This window comes from Macaca nemestrina, chromosome 3, assembly GCF_043159975.1.
Source record: "Macaca nemestrina isolate mMacNem1 chromosome 3, mMacNem.hap1, whole genome shotgun sequence".
Classification (NCBI taxonomy): domain Eukaryota; kingdom Metazoa; phylum Chordata; class Mammalia; order Primates; family Cercopithecidae; genus Macaca; species Macaca nemestrina.
Window position 1 is genome coordinate 145,328,837 of NC_092127.1, and position 16,440 is coordinate 145,345,276.

Genomic DNA, 16,440 nt, shown 5'->3' on the forward strand with positions numbered 1-16,440 from the left:
TCACAATTATCTCAAAATATTCCAAATAGCTGATCTAAAATCTCTTTGCATGATGATTGATTTTCCATTGCCACAAGTTGTCTTTCAAAATCTAAACACACCGGAAAAAAAAATTTTTTTAAACATACCAGGAAATGATATTTGGTGATAACAATAACTTAAAGTTCCAATAATTTATGAATAAGTTCGAAAATAGTTAAACAACTATGAAAAAATATAAGGATACATGGCACCATCAGCTCCAGGAGTAAAAATTTATAGTTAAAATAAGTAAGGGCTGTCAGGCCTCTGAGTCCAAGCTAAGCCATCTTATCCCCTGTGACCTGCACGTATACATCCAGATGGCCTGAAGCAACTGAAGATCCACAAAAGAAGTGAAAATAGCCTTAACTGATGACATTCCACCATTGTGATTTATTTTTGCCCCACCCTAACTGATCAATGTACTTTGCAATCTCCCCCACCCTTAAGAAGGTTCTTTGCACTCCCCCACTCTTAAGAAGGTTCTTTGTAATTCTCCCCACCCTTGAGAATGTACTTTGTGAGATACACCCCCTGCCCACAAAACATTGCTCCTAACTCCACCACCTATCCCAAAACCTGTAAGAACTAATGACAATCCCACCACCCTTTGCTGACTCCTTTTTCGGACTCAGCCCGTCTGCACCCAGGTGAAATAAACAGCCTTGTTGCTCACACAAAGCCTGTTGGTGGACTCTCTTCACAGGGACGTGTGTGACAGGGGCTGGGCACGGTGGCTCATGGCTGTATTCCCAGCACTTTGGGGGGCCAGGGTGGGTGGTTCCATTGAGGTCAGGAATTCAAGACCAGCCTGACCAACATGGTGAAACTCCATCTCTACTAAAAATACAAAAAAAAAAAGAAAAACAAACAAACAAAAAAAGTCAGGCATGGTGGCGGACGCCTGTAATCCCAGCTACTTGGGAGACTGAGGTAGGAGAATCGCTTGAACCCGGGAGGCAGAAGTTGCAGTGAGCTGAGATTGTGCCACCGCACTCCAGCCTGGGTGAGAGAGTGAGACTCTGTCTCAAAAACAAACAAAAAAGTAGGGACACACTTATTACACACCTGTGTCTAGTCCTACTCTTTTCATGAACTTAGATCCAGATTCAATAACACTTGGACTTTGTACAATGTTTTGGGAACTTCAGCATACGTATCATTTGACCCTAACCAGAACCTAATCACACTGTATTGCTGATTCTGAGCGCTACCGATTCTTCTGTGAAAGCGGATGACTGAGAAGTAATACATTATCTTGTCAGTGTTTGTTTTGCTTAATTGGTTACTGAACTGATCCCAAATGGCCAGATTACAGTGAAACCAAAAGGCTGAGATTGCAGGGGCCAGCTAGTTTTTCCTCTCTCATGACTCCAGGCTGCCTTGCTAATCTGACCCACTGTACTAAAGAGGTGTGGGTCACAAGGGAGACAACGCAGGAAGATAGACAAGAGTGTAAAGCAAAGGGCCTTCCCTCTTGACAACTGCAAAGCAGGTAAGGTGAGCACAAAAACCCCTGCAAGGTCATTGTGAACATGATTGTGGTAGATCTACAACAAAGGCTAAATATAACGCATTATTGTGTTCATGCAAAAAAAAAAAAATTACTCCATAGAGCAAATTATCCCCCCACAAAGCAACAGGGAAAAGGCATTTGTGAGAAATGCATGAATTAAGCAATTGCTCTGAAGACTTAAATGCCGATTTAAATAATCCAAACAGATTGCATTCAGCTAATGGCAGATTATAATAAACATGCATTAAAGTGTTTTTCAAATACGTTAATATATTTGCGAATGTCATAACATCTATCAACTAGTCATTATTGTTAGCAAAACTTCTTTACCCTTTTATTTACCATGTCCAGTTTGTAAGCTTCCAACTTGGGGGACTTGCAACATTTATTAAATAATGTATAAAGAACGCACCATTAAAATTCCTATGCTTATGCCTTGAAGACTAAACTCACATTTCTAGCTCATTAATAGATGACAACTATAGTTAATCCTGGAAATATGGAGTCTCTAGAACACATACAAGAAAAAGTTTGGGATTTGATACATGAGAGCTGAGACTAAAATTCTTTGATAGGTCACATATATGAGCCTAACAATTCTTCCTTGATAGAAAACTTTAAGCAGGCCAGTTTAATGACTGCTACGATGGAGTTTATACATCCACACTCAACTATCCTTTCGATGAACTGCTGCCCAGAATGGAGTTAAAGCCCTGCACTATTAAAATGTCTTTGGTTCAAGCAGAGAAAGAAGCAGAAACTGATCTTGCCATTTAGGCTTTGTTATTGTTTTAGATCCAATAACTGTTTGGTTTTATTTTTCAACATGGCATTAGTATATCTGGTTCCCCAACAGGACCTCGCATGTAGGACATCGGAATGGGTTCACTCGGGAAGATGCACTTCCATTCTACCTGAGCTATGTTCCCACATGCAGTCACAATCCTGGCCCGACCGTGAAAGGCGGTGTGGCCGGATTAAATCTGACCAAAAGGATCAGTGAAATGTTTGGGACATCATAAAGTGCTGCAGGGGTAGGGGTGGAGGAAAGGAATGAGTAGAGAGAAAAGGAGTATGAATTTAAAATGGGAAAACCCTCTCACTCTCCATTTGATTCATTTAAGGAGGGGAAAACCACTCAAGGACTCTCTCCAGAACCCAAAGCTAATCACTTTTCATTGCAGCGGATTACCAAAGAGCCTAGGTAACCCACCTACCACGGCCTCCCGCCGAAAAATCAAAACTCCCATTTCTTCCCAAGTGTGCACCCAGGAAAGGAAAGAAGACTGTGCATTTAGAGTGGAGGGCGGTACACAGGGCAAAGCAAGTTAGTGCCTCCTTCCCGGATCCCCTGCTTTCCGAGCCAGCCTGACCTGGCTAACGGCAAAGTGCAGGGACCGGGAGGTCAAACTTGGGGTCGCTTCTCACCCGAGTCCACCCAATAACGAGATGATGGGGTGGGGACACCTGTCAAAGGACGGGGCCGGGGCCGGGGCCGGGGACGCAGCTGGCGAGCGGGCGAGCGGGCTGGCGGCACTGCGGCTGCTGGGACCAAGGCGCGCCGGTTCGGGCGTTCGCAGCGCGCGGGGCAGAGCCGACACAGACTCCGGGACTCGCCGGGAAGCGTGCGCCCGCGGAGGGCTCGAGCGCGAGGCCCCGCGCCCAGGACGCTATGGGAGGGGGCCGCAGCCGAGCAGGGCCCCGCAGCCGGGCGGACCCAGCCGCCCCAGCCGCGCTGCAGCCCCCGCCGTCCCCGGTCTCCGCCTGCGGGCTGCGCGCGGGGCCGGGCCGGACGCCCCCGGCTGCGCGACGGGCCCGGGCAGGGGAGGGGGCGCCGCGCCTACCTGCTCTGGTGCGGCGGGGCCGCTATCGCCTCGAGGGGCTGTGACCTGCGGCGGTGGCGGTGGCGGTGGCGGCGGCGGCAGCAGTCGCGGCGGGGAGGGCGCTTCCTTCAGGAAGGGGTGGGATCTGCTCGCCCGCCCGCCCGGCCCCCTCCTGCCGCGCCGGGGCCCGCCCCCGACTTATTCTGGGGTCCCCGCTGCTAGGCCTTCGGGGAGAGTTGATCCCCTGGGTCTCGGGCTTATGCCACCCCCCGGGGCCCCTAATAGTCACCCGGGGCAGGAGCCGGGTGTGGACAGGCGAGCCGCTTCCTTCCGAAGCCTTTGTGGACGCGTTTGCCTGGCACTCCTCATCCAACAAAAGGAAGGACGGAATCTGGGATCCTCCGCCTGGTGGTTATTTATTCCTGACCTGTTGTAACCTTCTGCCTGGCTCCCTTTCGTCCGCACACCTAGGGTTTTTGCACAAAGCAGCTAAAATTCGTTTTCATGCCCATTGGCTGAATGTAGTTCTCCTCCACTCAGCGCTGTCCCGCGTTTTTTTGTTTGTTTGTTTGTTTTGTTTTTGTTTTACCATCCTGTTGAACAAACACAGAGCCAACTTCTGACCCTGGCAATGAACAGCAGACACCAAGGCCGCCCTCCCAGCGCCAGCTTGCAGCTTTCCTCCCCGGGTCTCGTCTGAGTCCGTCATAAACTATGTTCATCAGCGTTTTGACAGCTTCCCCCACCCCAGACCCCCAACCTACCATGGGACCCCATGGCACCATGTCAGTGACCTCTTGCAGCAGCATGGATCAATGCCACTTTTATCTCAGGCTCATCACGAGCCCAGGTTCCAAACACAGGCCCCTCCCACAGGGGGCTCTCCTTTATCAACCCGCCTTTGTCAGTCTGCCCTCCATTCTTCTGGGGGCTTCCGTACCACACTTGTGTCCTTTAAACTGCTGTCTCTCCAAGTAGGCATTCCCTTTTTTCTTTTTCTTTTTTTTTTTTTTTTTTTTTTTTGACGGAGTCTTGCTCTGTCGCCCAGGCTGGAGTAGAGGCGCAATGTCGGCTCACTGTAACCTCTGCCTCTCGGGTTCAAGCGATTCTGTCGCCTCAGCCTCCTGAGTAGTTGGGATTACAGGCGACCGCCACCATGCCCAATTAATTTTTGTATTTTCAGTAGAGGCGGGGTTTCGCCACGTGGGCCAGGCTGGTCTCAAAACTCCTGGCCTCAAGTGCTCCGCCCGCCTCAGCCTCCCAAAGTGCTGGGATTACAGGAGTGAGCCACCGCGCCAGGCCCAACCAGGTGTTTCTAAGAATCTTCTCCAATTCGGCATGTTCAAATTCTGCAATTAATGTTCGGTTCCAGAACTCTCCCTTTCCCACAATTCTTGTGATTATCGTCTACTATGTGTATATTGATTTTTTTTGTTGTTGTTTTTTCTGTATATTGATTTCTTGTTTTCTCCTGGCTACTAGACTGTAAGCTTCCTGAGACCAGGGATCTTGCCTTCTCTTGTCTTCCTTATTTTAATGAGTGAGACAGTTATCCATTCAATTAAAACAGCAAAAGCAAAAACTTCAAGAGAGTCTAGACTCTCTTGAAAGTATATGCTCAATTTTGTGGGAACAGTTTGTGTGAACAGCACAAACATCCATCTATTTGAGTTGGAGGGTGGGGGGTGGTTTTTCCTGATATAAATGAATTTATTATTTTTTGGGGATTAGCTTATGAGTATTTTTCTGAGGAGAGTAACTACACATGAATCAGACCCTCAAAGTGGTCTGACTCCCCCAAAGTTAAGAATTGCTTGAGGCCCATCCATGAACCCCACCTCTGATAATACGTCTACTCCCTGTCCCCATGCCATTCATTTCTCTCTGCAATAATGGAAAGAGTCCTCTAGCTAGACCTTCCAATTCATTCTTTTGGAACTAGATCCAGCCAAATATTATTAGCTGTCCCTCAAACACAGAAGCGGTATTCTGTTTTTACATCAGAATCACCAGTGGAGGCTTTAGAAAAAATAGAGATGCCTGCGTTCACCTCAGACCCAGAGTCAAAACCTGATTGGAGGTGATGGTGGGGGAAAACCAGAACATAGGTATTCTGACAAAGAACTGTAGGTGATTCTGACATGGCCATGCCATGTCACTGCCTTTCTTGGGAATAGGGCTCCCAATTTGTAAAATGCCCTTACTTTCCCCTCCCCCATTTTTTTGTGGAAGGATTGAGAGCCTTTGCACCAGGTTTAATTTATTTCAACATTTTCATTTTCATTTAGAGCCAGGCCTGTGTTTCCTAAAAAAAAAACCAACTTGAGTTTGTGAGGATCGCAGGCTCAGTGCCATTCCTCAGCACCACTAAATCACCGCCGCCTTCATCTCCAAATAAACCCAAAAAGTCAGGAATGATTTACATTCCTGACAGTGATATTACCAGCTGAAATTGTATGTTAAAATGCTGGCCATGAAGGAGAGTTGGTTGCTATAAGCAGATTCTGTGAATGTCATGAGAGTTCGAGTGAAGCTTCGAGAGTACAAGCAAAACACGGGTTTCTCTGTGCCTTTTTCTTGGTATTCCATCTGTTAAAATTTGTTGTCCACCATGTACTCAATATGACCTTGGATATTTTAAATCACATATGGGTGTAAGACTGAAATACTTTTCCAGAACTGGTTGTCTCTTTTTTCTTTTGAGTATTTTTTTGGGGGGATGAATTTTAAATGAATCTCTGAAGGCTTCCAGCCAGCACTTGCTTCTACCTCACAAAGACCAGTAAAGGCCCCAAGGCAGCTTGGTCCTGAGTATTTGGGGAGTGAGAGTTAGGAATTGTTGTGTTGATGAGGTAAGCACATATTTGTGAGGATCTTCCTACATCCTCTTCTTACTCCTTTTTATAGGAAGCTAGCTCTCGGAGGATGTGCTGTTCCTTGGCATCACTTGGGAGGTTGTCACATTGATCCATTGTAAAATGTGACATTGAATAAAGGTTCTGTCCACTTCCGCCTCCAATTCAAAGACCATCTCTGGAATAGCTATTGGTGGTGAAGGATTTAGGTTCTCTGTCTAACACCTGCAGCACTCCCCCTGTTCCCAAGAACCCCTACACCACTGAGCTTGGTTCTGCCTTCTCATATGTGAACTCTCTTCCTCTGATCTCAGAACTCTCGTGTGTGTCCTACCGATGGTAAGGAGTTTGATCACAACTGGCTGTCTTTTTAAAAAATACATACAAATGTTCATTTTGTACCTTTAAATAATCTGTTGATATGTTCCAAAATGATTCAGGCTGTGAGGAAAGAGCCAAGCACAGAGTTAGAGACTGGGGCATTAAAGAAATAGAGTGTAAGCTCCAGAAAGAGTTGCCAGCCACAAACTTTGTAAAATTTTGTGTCAAATGGAGATTCACACTCAGAGACATCAACATTCTACAGAACCACAATGAGGCATCCTGATTTCGACACCGTGTTGTTCTACAAGGTTGATGTCCTAACTGTGGTGAACAACACAAACATCCATCTTTCTGAGTTGGGGGGAGGGGAGTAGTTTTTCCTGATATAAATGAATTTATCATCTAACTGAAACCACTACACAACATTTAGAATTACAAAGAAATTTTATATTCTTGCTCATTTTCTTTCTCTTGGGCAGTCAATTTGTTTTTGTTGTTTTATGATTCAAATCACTTCCCTAATTCATTTGAAAAAACAGAATTGAGAAGCACAGCTCATAAATAACGCTCTCAGGGATTCTGTAAATCCCTGCTGCTGGTCCAATTGCAATGACTCTCATTATAATAAAAATCTCTGTATAACAAAGTTATTGTCAAACCTTATCCAACAACTGGTAATCCAAGTAGTCTCTGATAAACAATAAAGTCAGCAGGGCGCGGTGGCTCACGCCTGTAATCCCAGCACTTTGGGAGGCTGAGGCAGGCGGATCACGAGGTCAGAAGATCGAGACCATCCTAGCCAACATGGTGAAACCCTGTCTCCACTAAAAATACAAAAAATTAGCTGGGTGTGATGGTGCATGCCTGTAATCCCAGCTACTCAGGAGGCTGAGGCAGGAGAATCGCTTGAACCAGGGAGTGGGAGGTTGCAGTGGGCCGAGATCACACCACTGTACTCCAACCTGGGGACAGAGTGAGACTCCATCATTGGAATGGCATTTTATTGTTATCAAAACTGTCTATTACACAAAACCTTGTAAGAGCAATTGGAATGATCGTGAGAATACATCTGGTCACAGGATGTTAAATGGAAGCCTTTATTTTAGTCCCATTTTGAGAGAGGGCTCAGATAATAGTTGTCAACCACACTCACATTCCAAACAAAGTTCTGGACTACTATGTAGGATTTCCAAAGGAGTGTTCCTGAATTTCTCGTTTACCCTGTCATAGGCATTCTAAGAGGTCCTTTCTCTGCACTTACCACAGGGAGGGGAACGGGGTTTTTCTCTCACCTTAAGTCTGGTGAGAAAGACTTCAGGAAGACCTCTTGGAGAGCTCCGTGGATGTCCCCTGCAGTTTGGGGAGTACCACGGACTGGTGCCTGGCTCATGCCTGAGAAACCTAAAGGACCAGAGTTAGCAAAAGTGGCCTGAATATCAGGTAGAGACTGTGGTCAGGGAAGTAATTTACTCTCACAGAAGACAAGTCTAAGAGAGTGACACAGGGCAGGATTGGCCTTGATTGTACCCAAGAGGATTGCTTGGAAAGGCAGGGGTCTCTGCAGCAAGAGGCCAGAGGTTTGCCTCCAAATGTTCAGGGTCCAGGGTAAAACTCTAAAGCAACGAAGCAAAGGCAAAATGAACCTGCTCATGCCAAGGGGATGAATGGGTGGTAAGAAGCTCCCCAGCAGGGTGGCTGTGGTAAGTGATGTCCAACAAACCCACCACAGGGCTCATAAGAGAAAGCATCAGCTGGAAACATCTGCCATGGCCAGAGGTAGCCATGGTAGCCAGAGCCATCCAACACCTTTCCGACTCCTCAGCTCTTTCTTCCCCTCTTCCATCCTGGAGGAACCGGGTAGCCAGTGAGAGTAGAAAGAGGTGGAAGCATTAGGCTGGAAGGAGAACACAGGAAGCCTACCATTACTCACCTTTTCCCACTGAAGTGTGGAATTTTTAAGATTATTTTACTGTACCACACATTTTTAAAAACACTTCTAGGTTCAGGGGTACACATGCAGGTTTGTTATATAGGTAAACGGTGTGTCACAGGGGTTTGATGTACAGATTATTTTGTCACCCAGGTAAAAGCATAGTATTCAATAGGGAGTTTTTCAATCCTGTCCCTCCTCGCACCTGCCACACTCAAGTAGGCTCCATGTCTGTTGTTCACTTCTTTCTGTCTATGTGTATTCAATGTTTAGCTTACACTTCTAAGTGAGAATATGCGGTGTCTGGTTTTCTGTTCTTGCGTTAATTTGTTTAGGATTATGGCCTCCAGCTCCACCTATGTTGCTGCAAAGGACATGATCTTATTCTTTTTTATGGCTGCATAATATTCCATGGTGTATATGTACCGTATTTTCTTTATCCAGTCTATTTTTTTTCTTTTTCTTTTCTTTTCTTTTCTTTTCTTTTCTTTTTTTTTTTTTTTTTGAGACAGTTTCACTCTGTCACCCAGGCTGGAGTGCAGTGGCACAATCTTGGCTCACCACTACCTCCGCCTCCTGGGTTCAAGCACTGCCTCAGCCTGTTGTGTTGCTGGGATTACAGGCGTGCACCACCATGCCCAGCTAATTTTTTGTGCTGTTAGTAGAGACAGGGTTTCGCCACGTTGGCCAGGCTGGTCTCAAACTCCTGAGCTCAAGTGATCCGCTTGCCTCGGCCTCCCAAAATGCTGGGATTATAGGCTTGAGCCGCCATGCCCATCCCAGTCTACTGTTGATGGGCATTTAGGTTGATTCCCTGACTTTGCTATTGTGAATAGTGCTGCAATGAACATACAGGTCCATGTGTTTTTATGGTAGAATGATTTATATTCCTTTGGGTACATACCTAAAAATGAATTTCTCGCTAAAATTGTACTATGCATATATATTTGTGCATGTGTGTGAGAGAGAGAGAGACACTTGCTTTATTGAAATATTCTCCTTATTACAGTAGTTTGGAATCGAACCTATAATATCTCCAAGGTATGCCTGTATCTTATCTCTTCTAACAACCTTTTTTTCCCCTTGTTTTGAGACGGAGTCTCACTCTATCACCCAGGCTGGAGTGTAGTGGCACAATCTCTGTTGACCACAACCTCTGCCTCCCGGTTCAAGTGATCCTCCCACCTCAGCCTCCCAAATCGCTGGGATCACAGGTGTGTGCCATCATGCCCAGTTAATTTTTAATATTTTTGGTAGAGATGAGGTTTCACCATGTTGGCCAGGCTGGTCTCAAACTCCTGACTTCAAGTGATCCGCACACTTTGACCTCCCAAAGTGTTGGGATTACAGGCATGAGCCACCACGCTCGACCTGTACTATGCATATTAATTACTGAAATGAGAGTATATTTTTGGCTAAAAGTAATCAGAGGTCTTTTAATTATTTGGGAGTAGCCTAAAATGTCACAGGGCCTGTGTATTCAGTCATCTGAAGGACAGGAAAACAGGCCCCATAGAGCAGATGTAATGGAAGAGAATACAGCTGCATTCTGACTGTACCCATGAGCCCAGCTGGGTCAGCATATCAGCTATTCATTCAAATACAATGCACTCCATATTATATCTTAAAACCTCTGAGGATGTCTCATTCTGGCATCTTACCTGAATTATTAGCATGTCATATGTGTCAAGAAATTCCCTTTGTATGTATATAAATTATAGTTTAAGCTTTCCAACAACTAAGTTAGAAATAAGGATACTGGATTAAAAGAGTCAGGAATCTAAATGTTACTTAACCTTCTATTAAATAAGCATCTGCTGTAGTTTCCTCATCTCTAAAGGGCCTGGATAAGATGATTGTCAAGGCCTCTTTCCGTAAGAAAATTCTATTTGGAAAGGCTACAGCACACCACAGATCAAGGACAAAGTTTTCGGACTGTTCCACAGGTGAGCAGCCGTCAGACCAGCATATCTGGCGTGAGATCGCTGCAGTGGTTTGGAATGATAAGGAAGAAGTATTTCCAAAATGAGTTACTGACAAGCACAGTGATGCCTTCCTTTGGAGGTGACATGTTACCTTGGTGGCAGTTTCCATATTATGCACTTGGCAATTGTGATCTGGGAATTCCGGAGCATTTTCCTTTATTCTCTGAATTCCTGTATCACTCCTGCCATCCTCCTCCAGTGAGAAACAGAGTTGCAAAGCCATCTGCGACTGGTGTTCAGAGGGAGAGCTGCAAATGAAAACCAGATCCTGTGTTCTGAAATTTTCCCTATCTTACTCCATTTTCCCTATTTTAGCTAGGAGATTCTTGTCTGCTACAAGAGAATAAGCCAAAAGAGCAAGCAATTTTGATTTTAATCAGTCCCCTTTTTGGACTTTTTGCCAACATGCATTAAGCTTATGGAAGTCATCCATTCTCTATTGATTTAAAAAAACCTCCTAAATTAGAGAGCTGATTACTAATTATTTTGCAGTATGATATCCTTTTTTGAGGACTTTTAGTAATTCTTATTCAGTTTTTTAAAGTTCTAAGCAAGTGCTCTTGCTTCAGCCTGATTGTTTTATTGTCCCACTCTGCTGTCTGCCGCTCAACTGCCCAGTCTTTACCCTGAGACCTTGCTATGATCCGGCAACTAAAGAGTTAACAGCAAATGGAGAAGGAGGCCTCCTGGATCTGCTGAGGTGGGCAGCCAGTGTCTGACAGGCTGGTGTCTTTTCTGCACTGGTTGTTACATATTTTAAATATCATCCCTGATTGGGGGCTCTTGGAAAATATTCTCAACTTCTCTCCACCAAAAAGTGTCTTTTTTTCATCTCTTTTTCTCTCTCCACCCTCTTAGAAGAATAAAGAAGAAGCGTTTATTCCCAAGCCAAACTCTATCAGCTGTTATTCTTCATTCTGTCCTCTCCTAATACTCTCTCTTTTGGTACCTGATCCCTCCCTCTCAAGTGGTCATTCCACTTAGCCTACAAACATATGGGTATTTCCTCCATCCTAAAAACACCTTCCGTAGATTCTGCCTTTTTAATCAAGCTCCAATTTCATCACTTCCATTCCCTTCGATGAGAACATTCTCAAAAGTATAGTTTTCACTTGCTACCTCCCCTTTACTTTCAGTCCTTGCTTTACTTTCAGCCCCCACTAGTCTTTCAATTCCACACCTCCTCTGTCAAAAATGCTCCATGTAGCTTTACAGTGAATGACCCTTTGGTCACAAGTTCAGCTAACTGCTGCAGACTCCTTGTTGTCCTTCTCGAAACTCACCCATCCTTTTGTTCCTGGGATGTCATTGCAATCTCCTGGATATCCTTCTTCCTCTCTGCTTCTCACATATTCCTTCACAAGAAGCTCCTCTTGTGCAGACGTGGTCCTCAGCATCCTACGTGTGGTCCTGTCTCTTCTACCACTGGTCTCTCCCTCCGTCTAATGGTATCTCTTTGCAAACCACTCATCCATCCTGTGTCTTTATGTGATCAGCCAGCCAGTACCTCCAATTCAAAACCACACTCTAGGAAGCCTCCTTATTCATAGACCAGCCTGAAATCTGGGAGTTAGCAACAACTCCTTTTCTCTTCAAACCATCTCATCTTCACTCAGGAATTAAGTCCTATTTCTTAATCGTACTTTTACAGCATCCTGGGAGTCTGTCTGCTTTTTATTTCTACTCTTTTAGGGCAAGTCCTGGTCACCTTTAGTATGCTTAATTGCCCTACTTCCTTCCCTCAGCCTCCACTCTCTCCCCTGCTCCAATCTCCCTTTCTTTCTGTCCCCACTCTCTTTTTCAATGATTTGATTTTCTTTCTTTATTTCACTTTTAAAAAAATACATATCCTACATGCCCAATTAAAAAGTGAAACTGAGAAGCTAAGCAGTGACGGAACAGCAACCTGGACCTCTTTGGAGATGAGAATGATGACGCCGTCAGTATAGAAAGTGTTAACAAACACTGAATGCCCTGATCCACCTACAAACACACCAAAGGCAACTGAAAGGAAAAGCTGGGGAAAGGGAAAATGGAAGTCAAAGAAATGCAAATATTCTTTCAAATGTATAAACAATCTCGAGGAACATCATAACCAACCATTGTTTGGAGTTCAGTTTAACTGGCACGGTAAAAAAGGAGATCCATTAGTGTTTGCAACTGTAGGAAGCAACAGAGTTACCTTGTATGAATGTCACTCACAGGGAGAAATCCGGTTGTTACAATCTTACATGAATGCTGGTGGATCCTTTCTTGGGTTTTAAATATCTTTGGTCAAAGGCATTTATTTTCTTTTTTTTTTTTTTTTTTGAGACGGAGTCTTGCTCTGTCGCCCAGGCTGGAGTGCAGTGGCCAGATCTCAGCTCACTGCAAGCTCCGCCTCCCGGGTTCACGCCATTCTCCTGCCTCAGCCTCCTGAGTAGCTGGGACTACAGGCGCCTGCCACCTCACCCGGCTAGTTTTTTGTATTTTTTAGTAGAGACGGGGTTTCACCGTGTTAGCCAGGATGGTCTCGATCTCCTGACCTCGTAATCCACCCATCTTGGCCTCCCAAAGTGCTGGGATTACAGGCTTGAGCCACCGCGCCCGGCCAAAGGCATTTATTTTCAACAAGTATACCAAAACTTTTATAAATTAATCAACTTCCTAAAGTTTTTTTCTAAAAAAATAGTGAAAAGGCCAGGTGCGGTGGCTTACACCTGTAATCTCAGCACTTTGGAAGGCCGAGGCAGGTGGATCACTTGAGGTCAGGAGTTCGAGACCAGCCTGACCAATATGGTGAAACCCCTTCTTTACCAAAAACTACAAAAATAAGCTGGGCGTGGTAGCACGTGCCTGTAATCCCAGCTACCCAGGAGGCTGAGGCATGAGATTCACTTGAACCCAGGAAGCAGAGTTTGCAGCAAGCCAAGATGACTCGGGTGACAGAGTAAGACTCTGTCTCAAAAAAAAAAGTGAAAAAAATCCAAATATGTCTAATAAAAAGTTAATAATCTCCCCTTGCTGCCACCCCCTTCCTTCCTACTTCCAGTGTGAACAAACAGTCTGGTATGCATCCTTTGAAAATTTGTTCATGTACATATATATATTCACATTTTAAAACAAAAAGTGGGATTACGGCATGTATATTACTATAGAACTCTCTTTTCTGACTTAAAAGTATACCATGGACATCCCTCCAAGTCAATACATAGAAATTTAACTCATTTATTTTTTAAAAATCACAGCTTTATTAAGATATAATTCATATACCATACAATATACCATTTAATGGTATATTCAATGATATTTAGTATATGTACACAACTGGGCAATTATGACCCCTATCAATTTTAGAACATTTTCATTGCTTCAAAAAGAAATTCTATACCTATTATCAGTCCTGTTATGCTATACCCATTATTTCCCGCTTCCCCCCAAAGTAGATTAAGGTTGCAAGGGACAACCACTAAACTAATTTTTGTATCCATGGATTTTCCCATTCTTAATATTTCATATAAATAGAATTGTATGATATATGATCTTTTGTTTCTGGATTCTTTAACTTATTCATGCACATTGTAGCATGCATCAGTACTTAATTGCTTTCTTGCCAAATAGTAGAGTCTATTGAAAGAATGTACCACGTTTTGTTTATCCATTCATCTGTTGGTAGACTCGTGAGTTGTTTCCGTCATTTGACTATTAGAAATAATGCTGCTGTGAACATTCATGTACATGTTTTCATGTGGATATACATTTTCATTTCTTTTGGTTATATATATAGTAGTGAAATTTTTGGGTCATTCAAGAACCCTATATTTAACCTTTTGAAGAATTGCCAAAGTCAGAGAATGTCTTAGTCCGTTTTGTGCTGCTCTAACAGAATAGCACAGACTGGGTATTCTGTGAATAGAAATTTATTGGCTCACTGTCCTGGAGGCTCCATTTTAAATTAACATCAGCAGTGTATGAGAATTTCTATTTCTCCATATAGTTGCCAACAATTGTGATTGTCCATTAAGTCTTTTTTAAATTATAGCCATACTAATGAGTGAAGTGGTATCTCATTGTGGTTTTGATTTGCATTTTCCTGAGGGCTATGATACTGAACACCTTTTCATGTGCTTACTGGCCATTCATATATCTTCTTTGAAGAAAAGTTTACTCAGATTTTTTGCCCGTTTTTAATTGAGTTATCTTTTGACTATTGAGTTGTGATGGTTCTTCATACAAGTCTCTTATTAAATACATGACAACCTGGCCAGGCGAGGTGGCTCACGCCTGTAATCCCAGCACTTTAGGAGGCCGAGGTAGGCGGATCACGAGGTCAGGAGATCGAGACCATCCTGGCTCACACGGTGAAACCCCGTCTCTACTAAAAATACAAAAAAATTAGCCGGGCATGGTGGCGGGCGCCTGTAGTCCCAGCTACTCAGGAGGCTGAGGCAGGAGAATCACTTGAACCCGGGAGGCGGAGGTTGCAGTGAGCTGAGATTGGGTCACTGCACTCCAGCCTGGGTGACAGAGTGAGATGCTGACTCAAAATAAATAAATAAATAAATAAATAAATAAATAAATAAATAAGTATGTATGTATGTATGTATGTATGTATGTATGACAGCCTATTATTCTGGTTGTCTTTTCACTTTTGTAATGATATCCTTTAAAGTACAGAAGTTTTTTATTTTGATGAAGTCCAAATTAGCTACATTTTTTCTTTTGTTGCTAATGTCTTTGGTGTCATATCTAAGAAGACTTTGCCTAACCTAAGGCCGCCAGATTTACTCCTATACTTTCTTCCAAGAGTTTTATAGTTTTAACTCTTACGTTTAGGCCTTTGATCCATTTTGAGTTATTTTTTGTGTAGGACATGAGGAAAGGTTCCAACTTTATTCTTTTGCATGAAGTTATCCAGTTGGCTCAGCACCATTTGTTGAAAAGATTTTCCTTTCCCCATTGGACTGTCTTGGCACCCTTGTTGACAATCAATTGACCATAAATGTGAGGGTTTGTGTCTGGACTCTCAATTCTATTCTGTGATTTATCTGTTTACCTTATGCCAGCACCACACTGCCTTGATAAATGTGGTAAGTTTTAAAATTAGGAGGTCTGTGTCCTCCACTATGGTTTGAATGTGTCCCTGAAAGAGCATGTATTAGAAACTTAATCCCCAATCCAGCATTGTTGGGAGGTAGGGCCTAATGGTAGGTGATTAGGCTAAGAGGGCTCTGCCCCTCTTGCTCTCCTGCTCACATGCACTCTTTCTCTCTTGCTCGCTTTTGCACTCTTTTTCTGTCCCATCTTTTTGCCCCTCTTGCCCTCTCTTTGCCCTTCTGCCATGGGATGATGCAGCAAGAAGGCCCTTGTCAGATGCTGGTTCCTTGATCTTGGGCTTCCTAGCCTCCAGAACAGTGAACCAATAAATTTCTGTTCACAGAATACCCAGCATGTGCTACCCTGTTATAGCAGCACAAAACAGACTAAGACATTCTCTGACTTTATTCTCTTTCAAAATTATTTTGATTATTCTGTGTCCCTCCCATTTACATACGAATTATTAAATCAACTTGTCAGTTTTGGCAAAGGAGCTAGCTGTTGTTTTGCTAGGGATTGTATTGAATATTGCCATCTTAACAATATTTGTCTTCCAATTCATGAACATGAAATTTTTTTCCGTTTATCTAAGTCTTCTTTAATTTCTTTCAACAATGTTTTGAAGTTTTCAGATATAAGTTTTGCATTTGTTTTGTTAAATTTATTCCTAAGTATTTTATTATTTTTGATGCTATTATAAATACATCGTTTTTTATAATTTTGTTTTCAGATTGTTTGTTGCTAGTGTATAGAAACACAATTGAATTTTTTTTTTTTCTTTGAGACAGAGTCTTATTCACTCTGTCGCCCAAGGTAGAGTGCAGTGGCACAATCTCGGCTCACTGCAACCTCCACCTCTCAGGTTCAAGAGATTCTCCTGCCTCAGTAGTTGGGACTACAGGTGTGTACC

The 16,440-nt window shown here is 43.6% G+C and overlaps 1 protein-coding gene across 2 annotated transcripts in view; it reads right to left on the bottom strand.

The window, feature by feature from the left end:
- The window catches only part of LOC105496850 (transmembrane protein 150C), an 85,598-nt gene extending 81,853 nt beyond the window's left edge, over positions 1–3,745 (bottom strand). Inside the window, exon 1 of one of the 2 annotated variants that reach the window (XM_071093575.1) lies at positions 3,650–3,745. In XM_071093575.1, the coding sequence (XP_070949676.1) occupies positions 3,650–3,729 (80 nt within the window). In that variant the 5' untranslated portion in view covers positions 3,730–3,745. Of the gene's footprint in view, positions 1–3,381; positions 3,483–3,649 lie in introns of those variants that run through there. The other variant, XM_011767470.2, reaches the window with a different exon arrangement.
- Positions 3,746–16,440: the final 12,695 nt, after the last annotated feature.